At 48.2% G+C, this 19,735-nt stretch overlaps 1 protein-coding gene across 1 annotated transcript in view; it reads right to left on the bottom strand.

Moving 5' to 3' along the window:
- LOC126535548 (uncharacterized) overlaps positions 1-17,705 on the bottom strand; it is a 101,664-nt gene extending 83,959 nt beyond the window's left edge. The window contains exons 1-3 of the mRNA XM_055073157.1: positions 17,678-17,705; positions 11,880-12,068; positions 5,265-6,537 (exon numbers count right to left, since the gene is read on the bottom strand). Of these exons, the coding sequence (XP_054929132.1) occupies positions 5,265-6,537; positions 11,880-12,068; positions 17,678-17,705 (1,490 nt within the window). The remainder of the gene's footprint in view (positions 1-5,264; positions 6,538-11,879; positions 12,069-17,677) is intronic.
- Positions 17,706-19,735: the final 2,030 nt, after the last annotated feature.

The raw sequence follows: 19,735 nt of genomic DNA, 5'->3' as shown, positions 1-19,735 counted from the left end.
TAATCTCTGAAGTTCCGGTAGAACTAGTTCATTCGTACAAGTGTTTAGGAGTAAAACTTTCGAGCGATCTTTCCTGGAATCCTCATGTTACTAACCTAATATCAGCCGCGAACAGGATGTTAGGATTTCTAAAACGCCATCTACATCATGCTCCTCAACATGTAAAATTGTTAGCCTACAAATAATTTGTCAGGTCAAAACTAGAATTTGCATCGCCTATTTGGAATCCTCATCAGGCATACCTAATTAATGATCTTGAATCTGTACAAAATCGCGCAGCTCATTTCATCCACTCGTCATATTCCTTTGACATCAGCGTTTCCTTCTTTAAAACTGCATCCGCATTATCCCCCTTATCGCTCCGTCATCGCATTGCCAGCCTATCTTTATTTCACAAATTCTTTCATAGCCCTATGCGCATTGCACCTTATATCCTTCCTCCTACTCGCATATCTCACCGCACCAGCCAGCAGCTACAGGTTGCCCGTCCACGCTCACGCACTGTCACATTTTCAAATTCCTTTTTTTCTCGCACAGCTGCAGACTGGAACGGCCTTCCTAACGACGTTGCTGTCATTATGTGCCCATCGAAGTGCATCGAAAATGTAAAAAACTTCCTGTTATTGTAACTATGTATTTTTATTCTTGCCACCCCTTATGTAACGCTCCATTTATTGGAGCCTTTAAGGTAATAAAATGAAATGAAATGAAATGAAATGAAATTATCTTCGTCTTCTGCATATTATTCTTCAGCCCGACTCTTACATTCTCTCTGTTAAGGTCCTCAATCATTTGTTGTAACTCGGCCGCAGTGTTGCTGAATAGAACAATGTCATCGGCAAACCGAAGGTTGCTGAGGTATTCGCCGTCGATGCTTAATCCTAAACATTCCCAGTTTATTAGCTTGAACATTTCTTCCAAGAACGCAGTGAATAGCGTCGGAGAGATTGTGTCTCCTTGTCTGACTGCTTTCTTTATAGGTATCCTCCTGCTTTTCTTGTGCAGAACTAAGGTGGCTGTGGAATTTCTGTAGGTATTCTCCAAGGTATTTACGTAAGCGGTCTGTACTCCTTGATTACGCATTGCCTCTACGACTGCTGTTATATCTACCGAATTAAATGCTTTTTCGTAATCTATGAAAGCCACATAGAGAGGCTTGTTGTACTCTGCGGATTTCTCGATAACCTCATTAAGGACATGGATGTGATCCATTGTAGAGAACCCAGTACAAGTGAAATGACATAGCTCGACAAAGCTTATTTCGCTATAAATCCAACACCATCAGTTCCCACAAGATAGGGGCCTGTTTCATGGCTTCCTTCAATGACGTATGCTCTCGGAGCTTTTGCGTTTTCCTTAAGTTTTTATGCGCGTAGCCGTGGAATGATTGAATTTTACAAATTTTGGGTGATTTGGTGCGTGGTTGTGCAATGATGTCTTTTGCTTATGATCAGTGACGACAAATAAATACGCTTGATTTTCTGAGAATAAAGTTTAGTCTCAAGTTAGCGCTCGTCCTGTCCGGTCTTCTCTTTTTCTTTCTCTTTAAGTTAAGTATGCATTCTCACAAACGCGCCTAAAGTTCAGCTCTTATAGGGATAACGCCACCTCAGTTTTAAGAGGAGGCAGGACGTGACGTACAAGATTCTCGCCAGGAATACGACTGAGGTGCTCAACTGTTCATTTGTTTGGGCCAGACATGCGTTTGATTAGACGACCCACTCGATAAGGAAACTTTTCAACCACTTAGGACACACACGCTCTCTCTCGTTCCAAAGTTTCGCGCCGAAGCACGCGAAACAAGCACTGATGAAAATAAGCGCTTATTGACGACGACGGCGGCATGACGAGAACAGGATTGCGAGACTGCAATGATGAAAATGCAGCGATCATAATGACATCGCCGTCATGAGAGCGTGCTTAGTAGCCTAAGGTATCGGACCACTTGGACGACTGGGTCAGCGTTAGATGCCTGGCGGCGACGACATGACGGAAATCGTATGCATGATATCATGTGTAAGCGCGATCAAATTAGGACATAGGAAGAAACAGGGCTACAAAGATAGCGGGTGAACGAAGTCAGATGACGAAGTTACAATGATGATAACCCAGCGACCACGTAGACATATCGACTAGACGCACGTACCTAGTCGCCCAAGCTAGCTGACAACTTGGGTCACTGGAACAAAGTTTGAGACCGTGCTGGTTGGTGTTCATAAAGACCCTCTATGTCTTATAAGGAACGCCATTATTAGATCATAGCCCGTAGAACAAACTATTCTGCAGGTACACAAATGAACCTACCAAACCACGTCTACACACTTTCACGCAGTCAGAACTTGAAACTCTGTTAATTACGTGCGTGTTTGCGCACACCGCGTGCATGCGTCGTGCCTCAGCAACACGAACTCTGAAAGTGGGGACGGTTTACGCATTAAGTAATGGTCATTATTATCAGCCTGGTTACGCCCACTGCAGGGCAAAGGCCTCTCCCATACTTCTCCAACAACCCCGGTCATGTACTAATTGTGGCCATGTCGTCCCTGCAAACTTCTTAATCTCATCCGCCCACCTAACTTTCTGCCGCCCCCTACTACGCTTCCCTTCCCTTGGAATCCAGTTCGTAACCCTTAATGACCATCGGTTATCTTGCCTCCTCATTACATGTCCTGCCCATGCCCATTTCTTTTTCTTGATTTCAACTAAGATATGATTAACTCGCGTTTGTTCGCTCACCTAATCTACTCTTTTCTTATCCCTTAACGTTACACCCATCATTCTTTCCATAGCTCGTTGCGTCGTCCACAATTTATGTAGAAGTAATGGTACTTTCCTCTATTTTTTTCCGCAATTCCAGTACGGCGTTATTAAGGCCAGTAACTGACTGACTAAGCAAGATCGCGCCTCATAAACTGCTCCCCAGGGCTCAAGGTTTTCCACACATTTCCTCTGTTAGCGCGTGAGCCGCCGTCTGCTACGTCAGGGTCGACATAGGCGGCGACACCACCCAGGCCACGCCGAGCGACATAGTGGAACGGCGGAGGAGGGAAGTGGTTGGCGCTACTTTTAATTATTGAGGGGTTTCAGCTGTTCCTTTTCCTGTGAATCATAGTGCACAGCAGCACAAAAACAGGAAAGACGAAGGGCTGACTTGCAACTCTATACGCACATATGACATTTATAAACGTTAAAAAAGTGTTACAATACATTCTTCTTCAAAGACAGTTGGGAGTCAATGTTTGTCGTCTTTAGTGTCATTGGCCTGGTGAGGGCTATATTTCATATTAACTTGGACCACCGGGTCGGTGTAAGGGGCTAGATAGAAAGCTAGATTAGATATATAGATAGATAGATAGATAGATAGATAGATAGATAGATAGATAGATAGATAGATAGATAGATAGATAGATAGATAGATAGATAGATAGATAGATAGATAGATAGATAGGCTAAGAGTGGCTAAAGTAAGTGAGATGCTAATCGCATTAAAAAGGCCTTATCGAGGTATCTATGTTGCAAAGGTGTATTAGTTTTTTCTCGGCCAGCGGCCATGAGAGATATAGTGCCCCCGCTATCTATTGTCGAACAAGCAACGCCCCATCAGTAAAAATCCCACATACCCCTTATAATTTATGGGGATTGAGGAGCAATTCGGCCGGCTTCATTGCGCGGGTGCATTCACGCGTTCTGCCATCCCTGCGTCTCACTCCCTTCCCAGTCGATGGCGGTTGTCAGCGGTGGCGCGCCACTTGCGTTGGTTTGCGGTGAGGGCGTGCCGATGACATCACGGCGCGGCCGTTTTCGGCTGCCGCGGCAGGGAGCGTCTCTCTTCACTGTTGGGACTGCACCGGGTACGTACAGGCGCGGCCACTGCTAGCGGGAACACGGGAGTTCGTGGCAGCCCTTCGCGGAACGCCACCAACTACGCTTCATGAAGTCTTGGCAGACGACTCACCATAGCACACAATTCGGCGGGCTTTTCGCCAGTCGCTTTGATTGCGCATGTGCCGCAAGACTTCATCAGGCACCCGTGGTGGGGCTCTCCGCAGAGCGATGCCACTGTTCCCGTGTTCCCGCTAGCAGTGGCCGAGACTGTACATGCTTCCTCCCATCCGTCGACACTTCTGTTACCAGACTCTTGCTCACGCACGGTGTCTTTGCCCGTGCGGGCAGTGCGTACTTTGTGTTGATCCTGTCCGGACACTAAGCCGAAGAACGGGTGCCTAGTGCTCGCGCAAGGTCGTACCACGCCGAGCCCACTTATCGGAGGCCTAAGCCGGAAGTGATTGCCCGGGCACTTGCGAGATGGTTATCGCGAGAGCAAGTAGCATAGCCGTCCGTATTTTTACTAGCGGCGTGTCCCAGCCTGAGGCTGTGCTCTCGCAGCGACGTGCTATAGGCGCCCGAAAATACAAATTTTCGCCCTTGGTGCGGGACTCCTTTGGTTCCCCGCCGACCCGGGACCAGACGTCTGTGGTGTCGGGGGCCACCGGAGGCAATAAATGGTTTCTGTCAACTCAGGGTAATACTGTGTCCGTGCATGCGTGCTTTGCTCGTGAACCCCTTGCAGCCTGAGCTGTCGCGCAGCGGCGCGACGGCTCGCTAAACTGCAGCGGTGGTCGGTACTCCTGTGAGACCCGTGCTGCAGTATGGTTCTTCGGGTTTCACAGGAGTACCGACCACCGCGGGTTCCAGCTTAGCCGTCCCATGTAGCGCGCCGCTGCGCGCGAGATCAGGTCACATGGGACATACGAGCGAAGCACGCAAAGACACGCAAGTACGTACCCCGTGTAGTCCAAAGAGAGAAGACACACGTTCCTTGCCTTCGGCAGCCATGCGGTGACGTCAACAGCCCACCCTCACAGCAAACTGTCGCGAGTGGCACAACACCGCTGACAACCGGTGGCGAGTAGGAAGGCGGTGAGACGCAGGGATGGCAGAACAGGTGAATGGGCCCGCGCAATGGCGCCGGTGACTTGCTCCTCGATGCCCACAAAATATACATATTTTACACATGGACAGAAGAAGGATAAGAACGCACGCAATTATTCCAGGAGGTTTACAAAAGGCAAACTTATTCATTTGTCGGTGTTCACCGGAGAAAACTGTATTCTGTGCTAAATCACTGTTCTTAAATTTTCCTAAAAGTTCGGCCCTTTCCCTACCTCTGAGCGCTTCCAAAGATTAAAAAGCGCCCGCTCCTGTTTGTTTTAACGTACTGTCTGGCGCCTAATAATATTCAAATGCACACAGAAGGACCTCACCTTGGAGTTGTCGTGGTTGTGGTGGTTGTGGTGGTAGTAGGGGTAGTCGTTCGATATTTTACGCGCCTCGTGGGCCGAGGAGTGGTGGTGGTCGGGTACGGCTCCTCGTCATCCGGGTACGCGTACTCCGACTGTAGCTGGTAGTTGTGGTCGTAGTCTTGGTAGGACGGGTACGTGGGCACCCGGGTGGGTGCCTGCGTTGCCCTCTGCGTGGACGGGCTCTCGTACGTCTGCGTCACCGTCTGCGCCCTCTGCGCCGTCACCAGCGCAGGAGGCGGTATCTGTGCCAAGAGCGTCTGCTGCGGCACCTGATGCGTCCTCGGGTAGAAGCGGGCGTCTCTGTTCCTCCCGCGGCTTGACGGTCGCACGCTCGAGTCGCTCAGCACACGCTGCACGTCCGGCTGCGCTGCCGGAAGCTGCTGCCGCTGCTGGTCTTGCAGGAAAGCTCGAAACTCGTTCTCGTCGTCGCTGTAGCTTCCCCCGCTAGAGTATTGGTAGCGGTTATGGTCCCGGGGGTACGTGACCAGGACCACATCCTTCCGGCTTCCCACGTCCGAAGCGCCCAGAGATGGCGCGCGCGCGCTGTTGCCGCCGTACACGGACGGAATGACGACGTCGTCGTCGAGATGAGGGCTAGGCGCCGCCAGTATGGCCGTCTGGTCCCTCTTGAACACCTGGTCCGACTCCTTGTCCTTCTGATCACCCGTGTTCCGGTAAAGTGGCTTCACGAACACGCTTAGAGAATCTGGCTGCTTGGGCTGCTTGTCCACCCGGGGGACGAATTTGTCCGGCCGACCGCTGTCCGAGCCGAGGATCTTCCCGTCCGAGTTGACCAGCTGCGGCACGGCCTCATCATACTGGGGCTGTTGTGGGTCGTAGCTGTTAGACTTGGGTGCCGAGCTCTTGCGCGGCACTTGGAGGCCCGGCGGGACCGTGTCTTCCTCGTCGGGCGCCTCGGTGGAGCCGCTGTCCTCCTCTTCTTCACTCTCTTCTTCGTCTTCGTCCTTGCTGTCCTCCTCGTCGTACAGCGTCTGGTACTCAGGCGCCACGGTCGGCTTTCGTCGCGTTGACGGCGGAGCGTGAGTCGTCGTAGTCCTCAGCGTCGTGGTCGTGCGAGCCGTTGTAGTGGTGGTGATCGTAGGCCGACTTCGGAACCGCGTCGGCCTCGTTGTCTCGCTCGCCTGACGACCCCCGGACTTGCGCGTGCCGCTGCGACGCTGGCTTCCGCCAAACGTCTCCTCTTTCTTGGCCGGCGTCGTCGCTCTCCTCGACGCTGCGCCAGAGAAAGCCTCGATCAACACGCATTTTGGGCAACACGCAGAGCTTACTGACGAGGCAACATCCTCGGCAGTTTGAATCACACATATATTAAAGCGTGCGACTAAGACGCACAGCGTAGACGCTACGACATGCCGCATCGTAACTACACTATCACAACGAATACTGAGATGCGCGAATATCTAAAAATGACACGTCCTGTGCGTTGACTGAAATGTTTAGCTCGGAGCCAACGCCGATTTCGCTATTCAAGTCAATCTAACACGCAGAGATGCTTTTATGAAACAATCACTGGACCGACAAATGAAACATTGCATTTGCTGAAAAAGCTAAACACATGTGACTCAATTGGAAACAAAACGTGTATATTATATAAATTTCGTCCATATCAGATGCACTATAAGGTGCAGTATACAGAATTGCAACATTATGTTTTATTACTGAAAAAGTCGCTATTGGGCGGGTTTGTTATAGTCGACGTAAGGCATTTTACCTAAATCAAAGAAACAAACAGACTGAGGAGGAGGTAAGAACACAGTGGACAGGGTGGACTTACATACCTCTAAAAACATACGATACAATATATACTTTTACAGACAACTTATAATAACGTTTCTTCTTTAATGCAACACATCACACAACACAACATCAAACTCGGAGCAGTGGTTACAAGAAAAACGATGTCTTCGTTTCTATGTATTTCGATGGGAGTTAAAGCTTTCTGCTAAAGCAACAGTAAAGAGAAAAGCTGTATCAGTTTGGCCTCACCAAGTATTATTTCAAATCTGTATTTTTGTCCATTTCGCAACCACAGATTTCTGCTTAAAGGACACAATGAAGATCAAAGTCTCACCTTTATATACAAATTCCCGCCGGAACCCCAGCACCAGTACGTCAGTGTGGCGTCCCGTATTGCAAAGTATTTTGTCACGTGGTGGTGACGTTTAAGAACACAGTAGCAATACTGTGAAAGACAAATCGAACTCTTATTGGGCGAACCTGTGCCCACAAAAACAGGCTACACTTACAGCACAACGATAGCGGCGAACACGGTCGGCGATCGTCGCAAATCTGATCAGCGGGTCAAGCGCGTCGGCTTTTATATAGCAGTCGTCGAATGTTCCAGACTAATCGTTGGCACCCGCGTGTGCCTTCCACAAAGTTCCACACCATTCGCATTCGCGTCAGGCGATGAAATCAGATAACACAAGGTTTGGCGACAACAGACAGCGGATAGAAGCATCGATAACTTTCCAGAAACTTCGGATACATGCAGGCGCGTCCCGCGCTGTGCGATAACATTTGTGAAGCGGTGAAACGTGGTCGCCCGATAAAGATAAGTACACGCGTCAGTATTTCCTGATTATGGTCGACTTAGACAAGCAAATGCTCCCGAAACTAGCAATTTGCTATCTTTGGCACCCTTGCAACAATATTTAGGGGATTTATGTAGTAAACAATTAACTCGGCCTTGTTGATGCCGTCAATGCCCGTGATGCTCCGGCAGCGTTTTTACAATTGCTAGTAGGTACAGCGGGGCGTGGTGCTTTTCACGGCGCTCGATGTTTCTGCGCAGGCGCGAGTAAGAGCGAGTGCGAGAGAGAAAATCTGGGGGCCTTTGCTCCTTGAATATGCAAGTCTGCCTAGGCACAACGGATGAGGTTTCTTAACGCGTGTTGTATGCGTTTGTCCCCTAGGCATGCCGGCCTTTGCGGAGTTCGGTGCAGTTTGTTTACGCTCCGCCGCTGGTTGCCCGCGCGGTGAGGCAGTGAGCACGGACGTCCCATTTGGTGATCGCTGGGTCTGAAGGCGCAAGGTTCTGACTGGTGTTGTATAAGTCGCGGGTCGCTTTTTAAGTCGCGACGTTAGATTGCATTTTTTACAAGCACTGCTCGAGGAGGGAACATGTAACCTGCAAACGGAGGCCTCAGGAGAGCGCCTGAGGTTATATTAAAGCAGGCGGCGCAGGATCTCCGGGGCACGAAAGCGGTAGCTGGAGGATCAAAGCTGAAAGCCGGGCGGCCCGTGGCCGATGCCGATGCGTCTTTGTCTGTATTTCGCCCTTGTCTGTATGGCAGGCCATTTACAGTCACCACGAACCACCATGCGCTTGGCTGACTTTCGTGCCTCAAAGACCCTACCGGTCACCTAGGTCACTGGGCGCTGCGCCTATATGAATACTCGCACGCAGTTGCCCACAAGTGCGGCAGTTTACACCAAGATGCGCACTTGTCCCGCTATCCAGTCGACTCTACTAATGTTCCTGCGACCGTTGCTCCTGGGCCTGTATTTTCGCTATCTGCTCTCGCGGACTTCGCTACTGAAGAGCGCTGAACTCCAAACATACGTGGTATCTGAACGAATTCACCTATGGGCCAAGCAATCCCCCCCCCTCGCATGTTGCTACTCCAGGACGGCACTTTATATCGGCGCAGTATGAACCCTACCGGCCCTGAGGTGCTGCTTGTCATTCCCCGGCGTCTTCGTATCACTGCTCTGTCGCGATTACACGATATACCAACGTCTGGCCAGCTCGGGGAATATTGTGCGTACGACCCTGTCTGGCGAGGACTCTTTCTGTCCAGTCTATATCAATCTGTCCGCCGCTAGGTCAATTATTGTGAGTTATGTCAGTGCCGGAAGAAGCCGTCTGTGCTCCGTGCTGGTGGATTCCAACATTTTGACTTACTTGCCGAATCGTTCTATCATGTTGGTGTAGGCCTCCTGGGACCTTTCCCTCATCTGACTGTGGCAACAAGTGGATCGCCGTCGCTACAGATTACACAGCTCAGTTGGCGATCCCCCGAGCCCTTCCAACCTCCTGTACACCAGACGTAGTCGACTTTTTGTTGCAATACATTCTTCACCACGGCGCTTCTCGTCAACTTATTACCTACTAGGTCGCTACTTCCTCTCTACAATTGTGGAAAACTTGCTTCGCTCCTGTTCCACCAAATACAAACCTAATGCTGCTTACCATCTGCAGAAGAAAGGTTTTACTGAGCGGATTAACCGAGCAATAACATACTTTCTGTCTATGTATGTTTCCCATGACCATCGTGACTCGGATACTTCTCCCCATTTTGTCACGTTCGCGTACAATTCATCCCACCACGACAACGCATGTTACTCGCTGTTTTATTTGTTGTACGGTCACTATTCTGTATTACCTTTCGATACAATACTCCCTACCCTTGAAGAAGCACGCCATGTAGCTCAAAAAGCAGATAATAATTTTTGACAGTCGTCGGCTTGTCGCCGGCCACACTCCCGGTGATATTGTCCTTTTACGGTCTCCTATACGCCGCGTCGGACGCTCAGAAAAACTAACGTCTCGCTACTCAGGTCCTTACCGCGTCCTCCGCTAGGTGACCGATGTAACCTGCGATATCTCTTCGGTCACATCTACACCGAGACTTCCCATGACGTTGTTCATGTCAGCAGCCTAAAACGCTTCTAGTCCTCTTCTGCGTAAGGAGCACCGGGACGATGCTTCCACGCCGGGCGGAAGTATGATACACTGCTCTGCACAACGTTGAGAAAGAGGAATTTGGGGCTGAAGAAGACGACATTTCAGTGACCGGCCAGCTGTGAACTTGTCTCTGGCAATTATGTGCATAGTTTAAATAGATTGCCCGTCTTGCTTCTTCCCTCCGCAACGATATTTAAACCGCATCTTCTGGAAATCGTGTACTGGGCTACTTAAGTCCTAATGTAGCCTTTGCACCGCCTTCTGTCAAACTGCTTGCTTATGTAACTCTTGCCCGGCCAGAGTGTGCAATTTACATTTTCGATCCTCACCAAGCTCATTTGATGAACATGTTAGAATCGTTGCCCCCAGAACTGTGCCTCCAGATTTATTCTCTCTAACTACTTCTACCATATGCCTGGGCCACCACCCTGAAATCACAGGTTGACTCACCTCTCGTCGAACAAGTGCGCGTCTTCACCTTTTTCAGAAGTGCTCTCAGAACCAAACAATCATTTCATTCGACCTGGGCATCGCATATCAAGCAACAGCCATCCAAACACCGTCGATCCACAACGCGACAATACAACGTCATTTCAAATAATAATTATTTTGCTTACGTACTAGCCAGCATAGAGTATCCTACGATTACTAGAGGGAACCCTGGCGCTGTGATCGCTCAGACACCATGGGAATGGATTCGTGTGATCTTCTTGCAAGGGGCTTCGGCCGTTCTTGAGGCTTTGTTTATTACGTTTATCTGGGAACTTGGCCTTAATTCCAAAGCACTTTGTTTAATGGAGGGGCTCATAAGACGCTGCAAGCATTCGTAATCACTGCGAACTGCAGAGGTCCCACTTCTGCATGCGTCCAAGGCGCAATGGTTTCAATATGGTATCTGTGCTAGAGTTATTTTGCTCTAATCCTGCGGTCGGACACTATTAATAATGTATTGTTATTTGTTTACAACACACTGTATTCTTTAAAATGATGACTTTGCAAAGTCACGAAGCTATTTAAAGCCAAGAGGACGAAGTTTGGGCGTGTACTACCCATCTTTCCCATTTTGGGTGAACTGCCCTGCTCCCAAGTACACACTAGCGCCACAGCTCTGTCTAGTGATTATTGTATGAAACTTTATGCTACCTTCCTACACGCGTCGCTTTGATCACCGCCAATTGAAGTCTGCCATCGAAGAACATAACAACCCACAGTTCCGTGCCCTTCATGTAATGCATCGGCACCCTTTGACGGTACAATAAAAATAAAATTAAAAAAATAAACAGTTACTAGCGCGTACTATAATATAATATAAAGTTGCATACATAACGTGTGTCCTTATTTGAGTAGCATTTAAATAAAATTGTTATTCAACATATCAAGCTTCGTCTAAGGTTGATTCCAAGCACATCGAACGTTACGTAATTTTCTTATTCCAACCACAGAAATGTACGCTTCGACACAGAATTCCTTCGCGAATATTATTGGCAGTGCTTTCTTTCGCTGATGTTCTTCTAATACGTTTAGTTATTTCTCTTTCGAAGATTTCCTTAATTCCCGTAGAATGCGGCGCATGTGGCAAACACATGACGAGCACTTGAAACTAGTCTTTGCCTGGGGTGCGCTCAGTGTGCTTTACCTGACCGCCGCGTTAACCAGCGCGAAATCGCAGTAAATGAGCCACTTTTTTTTGTTTACTGCTAACAAGTTTATTCATTGGCATCTGACTACTGAATCAAACTGCTATTTTCATTCATTCGTGTTGAAATCTATTCAGCTTTGACTATTGCGAAATGCCTGCGCCACTTGATTTCTGGGTCTTCGGGGTCGTCAATCAAAGGAGGTGACAATGCGGTCAGGCCACTTACCTCCAGCGCACTGCACATTTCGCGGCCAATCGCACGTCTGCAGCTCCACGCTGAAGTAGAGGCCTCCTGTGCAGCTCTCGTGCAGAGCATCGCCGAACACGCACACAAAATACTTGCTGCAGTCATTCTCGTCCGCGTAGTAGCCGAACTGCTCCGGACACTTGAACTCGTCGCTGGGAGAGGCGCCCTCTGCAAAACGAATTAGGAAGCTGTAGCGGCCGGGGATCACCACAATAAGGCAGTCTCCCAATCTGACAGCATTTTTTCATCATGTATGTATGCGTGGGTGTCTCTGGGCACGTTTGTGCGTGCGGAGGCGTGTGTGTACAGTTTGTAAAAGTGCCCATGCGTGAGAGCGCATGCACGTATATGGCAACAAGCGATCGCGCAACACTGGCACCTATGCGTCGTCCGGCCCGTTGCAACATTATTGCAGACGCCGCATATGGCTGAAAACACGCGTGGCTTCGAAGGCCGCAACAGAGTGCGTGATCTATTGTTCGCGATTGTAGCTTCCCTGCCGCCTGCATCGGAGCAACATTTGGCTGTAACTATAATATATACTCTTCTAGTAGCATTCAGGGCGGTTTCCCGGGTACGCGATAATAAATAGCCTATATACAGCATTCGGCAAGTATATGTGAAATTTGCAAGAACCTCTGTGACACAGCTCGTTTAAACCATTTATGTGCTCTGGATGAATACCAATTGCATTTTTTGGTTGACAACTAGCAAGAACCTCGAGTCGGAAACCGAAATCTCCCTTCAGCGGTTTACTAACTGCCGTAAATTAAATTCGATCTGACCAGGCGATCAACTACTTTGTTTATCTGCCTTTCTCCCGAAGCGATGGTGCATCAGTGGTCGTCACTTGACACCGGTAGGTAAAAGCACGATAGCCAGCATGTGAAGTCTGTTCTGTCAGCCCTACGTTACCAAGCTTTCGACGGGAAAATTGGTGTGTAGCCCCCCCTCCCCTTCCCTCCTCCTCACAAGTTGAATACGTTTGCTCCCCTGCACGGAAAACAGCGCATGCTACACCTCTGATTAAGTAACGTATTGGGGGAGGGCATATTCCAGTTTACATTAAGAGGAAGCAAGGAAAGAGAAAAGCAGAAGGCAGGGAGGTTAACCAGAATAACGTCCGGTTGGCTACCCTACACCGGGGGAATGGGAAAGGGAAACAAAGATGACAGGGAGAGAGAGAGGAGGGAAGGAAAAAAGGAAATTAGCGGTGAGTTCACTGACGGATGTGGTCTAATAGTTATTGCACTAATAGTCACAGACGTTCACACAAGCCCGTCGTCTTCAAGAAGCACAAAAGCGCCTTCACCGCTTTATGGGCCGACGAGCGATGGGGGCGGTGTTAAAGCAGCACCTGCACGGAAAGCGGCCGATTGTCCAGAGCGTTAGCAAGTTCTGGTCTTTCTGGGGCATATCGGGGACAGTGGCACAGCAGGTGGTCGATATCTTCTTCGGTGCCGCAGAGCTCGCATGGTGCACTGTCGGTCACTGTCGGTCACTAAGGCAACTCCTAACCAAAGGCGACAGAGAAGCGTAGCTTCACGTTGACGAAGTCCGAATGGAGGTCGGAGTAGCAGTGAGGGGTTTAATCGATGCAGTCGTGCAAGTCTTAAGTATGGAGAGAGGAAGAAATGGAGGTGAGCCGGCCATGTAATGCCTTGGGCAGGTAACCTGGCGTCTACTATAATTGCAGGCTGGCTGCCAAGGGAACGAAAACGCCTGTCAAAGAGGGCAGGGAACTAGGTGGAGTGATGCAGTTAGCCAGTTTGCAGGAACAAAATGAAGTCAGCTGCTTCAAGGCAAGGATAATTGGAGACCGCTAGAAGAAGCCTCTGTCCTGCTGTGAAAATGCATAGTATGATCATCATGACGACGATGTGCATATTCAGGCAGGCGATCAAGCAGGCGCTGACTCAAATTTCTTGTCCATTTGCACGTGTGCACTCATTTTTTTTAACGTGAAAGTGTTTTAGGCCGGGCCCCACCGAAAAGCTGTGCGGTGTACGTCCGTCAAGCAATCATCGTCTTGCAAGTCCGCAAGTATGCAAGCATCGTATCTTGCAAGACTGCAAGATACCGATATTTTGCCTGCCTAATGGCTAAAGTATTAGCAAGAGAAAGGCTAGAAAGGCTTGCTTTGTTAAAGGAACTGTGATCTGCAAGTTTTGTATTTGTTGCAGGCAGGTTATTCAGCTATCATGGATTTTATCGCGGAGTGATTTCGAGCACATTATGCCCTGCACAATGGACACCTAGAAAGGCAGTAAAGATGAGAGTGCTTGGAAGGGTGCTGCTGTCACACTGAGTCAGCTTTCCCGGTAGATGACAAATATCGACCGCTGGGAAGTCGCCTGACCAACCCCGGGGATTTCCCATAAACGATCTATCGTCGCGACGACAGATCGCGACAGCAGCTTCTGCAACATACCGCGCCCGTTCGAAGAGAATTAAGGAGCGCCAATGAGGAATCTGACCGCAGCTTCGAGCTTCTAACTTGTAACCTCGTCGAGTGACACTGCTGCAACAGGCATGACCGCTGAAAACCGCAGACGACCGGAAAGTTCAACAGGATCACACTTCGGTTGCATAACTGCCAGCTGCACGGCCAACATCGACCACACCCACACCATCCCGCAACATAGAATAAAGAACCAACGTATAAAGCCCAAACACACGGCTGCACGCACGCCACATCACCACACTACAAGCGAGACGCCATCCTGCTACGCTGCTACGGTTGCCACATTAAAACTGACTACTGTCAGCAAGTCTAGGAAGTGTCTCAGGAGCTGGCAACCTGAGCGCGTAGCAACACGGCGGCGCTCTTGCGGTTCCCGATTTCAGTGCATGGACCCTATGGATAGTTTATCCTCTAGAGTCAGTATAGTAACTCTATGTCTTAAGCTTCGTAAAGTAGCGACATTCTTCTCCTCCGCCTTCATTCCTCCTCGTTTCTCGTCTCTTTCACACTCCCTCCTCGACCGTGGCGTCGCCTACAGCGCTCGAGCGTAGCAGACGACCTTTCCCATAGTGTTCGTATTAGGCCACTTGTTCGTATTAGGCCACAGTCATCGTCCGGGTGTTTATATGTTTCTAGAAATGTTGAATCGACACGTTTTATATTATTAGATATACATGTTGCCGGATGTTCCTGAAATGCCTGATATAAAGTCAGAACCTTGTCACTTGGAAAATAAGATTCGAAATGTTCATTATAAGTTTTCTTATGAACTGGATGGCGTGCTTTCGGAGAATACAATTACATGCTAGGTTTTCTTTGCTAGTGGTACGCCATACTTAAACGCAAGAGATCAATCTACAAACGATAATGGTATACTACAACCGGCGAATAAACCACGCGTGAAGCAAAGTATTTATTTTATTCGATATACCTATTGTTCTTGATAAGTAATTTCTCAGGTGGGTTATTTGCCTTGTCTGAACTAGGTGCTGATCAACGTATACCGCCAAGAATGTATGAGAACTGATTGATTTGAAAAGCCAACTGTGTGTTAGTGCTTATTACATTCCTCTTAGATGTAAACGTTATCTATTCGGTCAAACTGAGCAAGTTCTTTCGAAGCCACGTGTATGCTATGTTCACTACATGCGTAAGAATAGCATTACGCAAGAACTCATGGGTGTCATATAAGTAGAACACAGCAGCTAACCTGTTAGTTATCAAAACAAGATTGCTTGTATAGAGCATACACCGAACAGGACTTAAAATTTATTCTCGTGGTACGCCACCCTTGATAAAATCGATATTTGATGCTGTATTTGCCAATTTCACTAATTGCACGCAACCTTCTGCACTATCTTTAAGTAGTTCGAGTAGAATGCCAAGGATGCTATTAGCCTCAAGTTTAACCATCAGAATATAGTGTTTCATTCAGTCAGTTGCCTTCAGATAAACGATAGGCCAACAGTGTGCATCTTATTTTATATGCTTGTAATTATTTCTTTACTTGATGTTTCAGAGAACGACTGCCTCCGATTTGAGGTTTGTAAAAGATAAACTGATGTTTTGCATTAGGACCTTCTTTTGAAAGAAATCTTTTAGCTTGATATTAATAACCTGGTCCGCAATTTTTGAAAGAGTAACCAAGGTAGCTTAGAAGCGTGTGTGTGTGCCTCCTTGTGTTTCTGCGTCTGGGTTTTCGCTGATTTTTCTCGCTTTAAACAAGCGTAGGCCGACAGTTACTTAGCACATTTATTTCTACTCATTTACAAACTGCACTGCGCCTACAAAAGAGCGATAACTTAAAATAAGGTACTCAGGATGACAACTAATGACTAAAATTGAGTATTAACATGATAGACATATCACTTATTCCGTATCATGGCCTCGCCACCCCTCCCTATCGGCTCTGACAAAATAAACTTCACAAAGATAGTTATCGAACGGTCTTACGCCAGACGTATGAAGTACGAAGTTTTCATAAAGCCGAGGAAGTCGAATTTTTTCCCTAACACTTTAGGATAAGGACACAGTTCACTCTCTTTGTTACGAAGGCTATGTACGTTTATATGAAAAAAAATTACAGCATGTTAGGTCTGGCTTGTACATCGCGCATTAGATTCATTCCATGAGCACGTATGGTAAACGACCGTAGAAATGCAGGCTAATCGCATATGAAGCTTTCTCTAGTGTAGCCTAAGGAAAATCGCAGATCCTAACGATTCATCGTACGCGCCGATGTAAACCACACCACCAACACCTTTTTCTTTTCCTACAGCGTCGAGTTTCTGTGCACGCGTATGAGAAACCACATCCTTTGTATTCAGCGCACGCACTCTTTAGACGCCACGAAGGAAACGTGACTACTTTCGCCATTACTCCACTTTTCGGACTGGGCTGGCACACGCTTCTTGTTTTCAGTGGCACAGCGTGCTAGAAAGGCTCAGTGAGAGCGAAGCCGCCCGCAGCACGCGGCCACCGGATGTCTTCGACAGGAACCAGCTGATTCGAGGAGGGCATTACGACGCCTCTGGCTGTCTAGCGGGAAAACGACTATGTCGCCATCTGCTGACAGAACCACTCTAGGCATCGTGTCACCAGAAAGAGAGAGAGAAAGGCAAAGGAAAGAAAGGGAGGTTAACCAGAGATTATCTCCGGTTGGCTACCCTGTACCGGGGGAGGGAAAAGTGGATGCGATAGGTGAGAAAGAGAAAAATAATTAAAAAAATACGCACACACACACACACACACACACACACACACACACATACATCCGATACAGAACTGTTTCTGTGGGCACTGTCACTCAGTCTGCGAACACGTTCCTTGTGTTACGCACAAGTAGCATTTTCTTTCATCTTGTAACGCAATACAATGTTGTTTTGATAACAAGTGGTTGAGTACTAGTGAGAGAATTTAAGTAAGGAGTGCTTTCGCCATCGGGACAACCTTCTTTTGAAAGAAATCTTTCAGTTTGATATCAATAACCTGGTCAGCAATTTTTGAAAGAGTAAAAGAACCAAGGTTGCTTAGAAGCGCGTGCGTGTGCCTCCTTCTGTTCCTGCGTCTTGGTTTTCGCTGATTGTTCTCGCTTTAAACAAGCGTAGGCCGACAGTTAGTATATTTAGTTCTACTCATTTACAAACTGCACTGCGCCTACAATGGCTCCCAGGACATTACAACATCAGCGGGAATGACCACGCCGACGAAGCCGCCCGATCTGCACATGAAAGCGGTGAACGTGTCTTGATTCCGCATTCGCGAACAGACGGTGCGGCTAGGCTGCGACTGATGTTCCATGAATCTAGTTTACCTCTGGGGGACTCGAACACTTTCGCCATGTGTCGTTTGCGTTCGTTGTCTCCGGGCATAGAGAAGCACCTACCGCCTGGGTTACCACGACATGAACAGGTCATGCTGTAACGTCTGTGGCTAGGCGTTGCATTTACGAACTCGTATGCTTTCCTTGTTGGAATGGTCAACAGCCCCATGTGCGCCACATGCAACATTGATGAGACACTCGCACACATTATCTGTGTCTGCCCGCGATATAGTGCTCAGAGACAAGTGCTGTGAAGAGTACTGGACTAGTTGGACAATCGTCGACTATCAGAATTGAAAGCTTTAGGTCAGTACTCCCACAGAGCATCCACGCTAAAGGTCTTACTCGCGTTATTAAGGTTCCTGTGGTCTTCAGGGCTTCACGACAGACTATAAGAACGCCGCCCCCTACCGCTCTGTAGTGTACGCGGTTTGGTCGTGCTCGTCTCGATTTCTTTCTATGTTCTCTTTCCGCTCTCTTTCTCTTTTTATCTCCCTTCCCCCGTGCAAGGTAGTCAACCGAAATTGCCTCTGGTTAACCTCCCTGCTCTTCTATGCATCCCTCTCTCTCTCTCTCTCTCTCTCCTGGTTGAATCGGTAACAGTGAGCTGAATTTACCTCAATTTCTCAATTGCTAAGGTTCGGCTCCCGGTAATATTTACGCCTTAGAGGTTCTCCAGCACTGATCTATTACTTTAGCTTGACTTACTAATTGCGTTTCGTGCCCCTTTAAGGGATCTTTTTCCTCATTGTCTAGCGGCACATTCCCAGTGGCACATACCTAGTAACACAAGATGGTGTCATACACGTTCATTGGACAGCGACCGACACCTCCTAGCACATGTCCGGTGATCCGCGTTGACATGAAAGGTGTTCAATAAAGACCAGCGCCAAGTGGAACATACCCAGCCTCCACGTCAAATAGCTTCGTCAAGCAGCGGTGCTGGCCAAGTGCTGCATTCCAAGCGACCCATGTCGGCGCGGCAGAGGTGCTTCGACGAGCGGCGCGTGTGTACACATTGCCGCATGACCCAAGTTGCTCTCAAGGTTGCCTTCAAACCCTGTTCGCTCAGCACAGCCGCCCGGTGTGCTACCAATGTTACGTCATTCTTACGCGAGCCGCAGGCACTTAAGAAGCTGGTTTAAGAGTGGCTGTAGCGACATGCCAGCAATGAGCAGAACGCACCACAGGGGATTGAGAAAGGACGCCCAAGGAATAAGTGTAGGGACTTAATATTTGTTGCAAAAACAAGCAGGATATATGGCTGTAAATTTTAACGCAGCAGAATTACGAAGCTCTTACCATAAAGGCGTTCACCTCAGTGCATCAACGAGGTTTGGAGAAGCCGCCTGTTATTGACAGTTACGTACAGGAAGGGCGCAACAGATTGAGGGCATAAAGAAAAGGCGGAATTGTAGGAATGCTAATTGCGCGAGGTTGGGAGTGGCAAAGGGTAAAGAGACATGTAAGGAGCATTTATGTATTAGCTGTAAATTAGAAACAAAAAGGTGTGCCAGTGAGTATCTTACCTATGGACACCTAGTACTAGCCGAGAACGAAAATACAAAATTTGTTGACTGTTTTAGAAACGATGGTAATGAGTTGAGGAAGTAAGGCGAGCTGATATTTGATAGGAGATATGAATGCACACATGGATGATCTAGACGGATATATGCAATAAATTAGTTGAAGTATTTAATGGCGAAATAAATGTCACAAACCGGTAGCGCGGTAATCAGAAAACAGGTAGTCAAGCGTCCACTACACCTTAGTCTCAGAACCCGTTTACGAGCGGCTAGATCAACTGACGAGAGATGAACACGGAGCCTAGGCAAACGATCATATCTATAACCTTAACTTTTCGGAGAGACACCAACGCAAGACAGGAGGGTACAGCAGCAGAATACTGAAAACAAAGCAAGAGAAAGCAGAAATAGGAAAAACCGCAGATAAAAAAGTCTTTTAAACAGCAGTCTGCGAGTACAAGGAGCTGACAGATGTCATGCAGCATGATACGACAAGCACGGCTGAAGTTCGTTGGAGTGGGAC

This window comes from Dermacentor andersoni, chromosome 7 (assembly GCF_023375885.2).
Source record: "Dermacentor andersoni chromosome 7, qqDerAnde1_hic_scaffold, whole genome shotgun sequence".
Taxonomy (NCBI): Eukaryota; Metazoa; Arthropoda; class Arachnida; order Ixodida; family Ixodidae; genus Dermacentor; species Dermacentor andersoni.
Note: the sequence above shows the minus strand (reverse complement) of the source record. Positions and strands in the feature narration are given on the sequence as shown.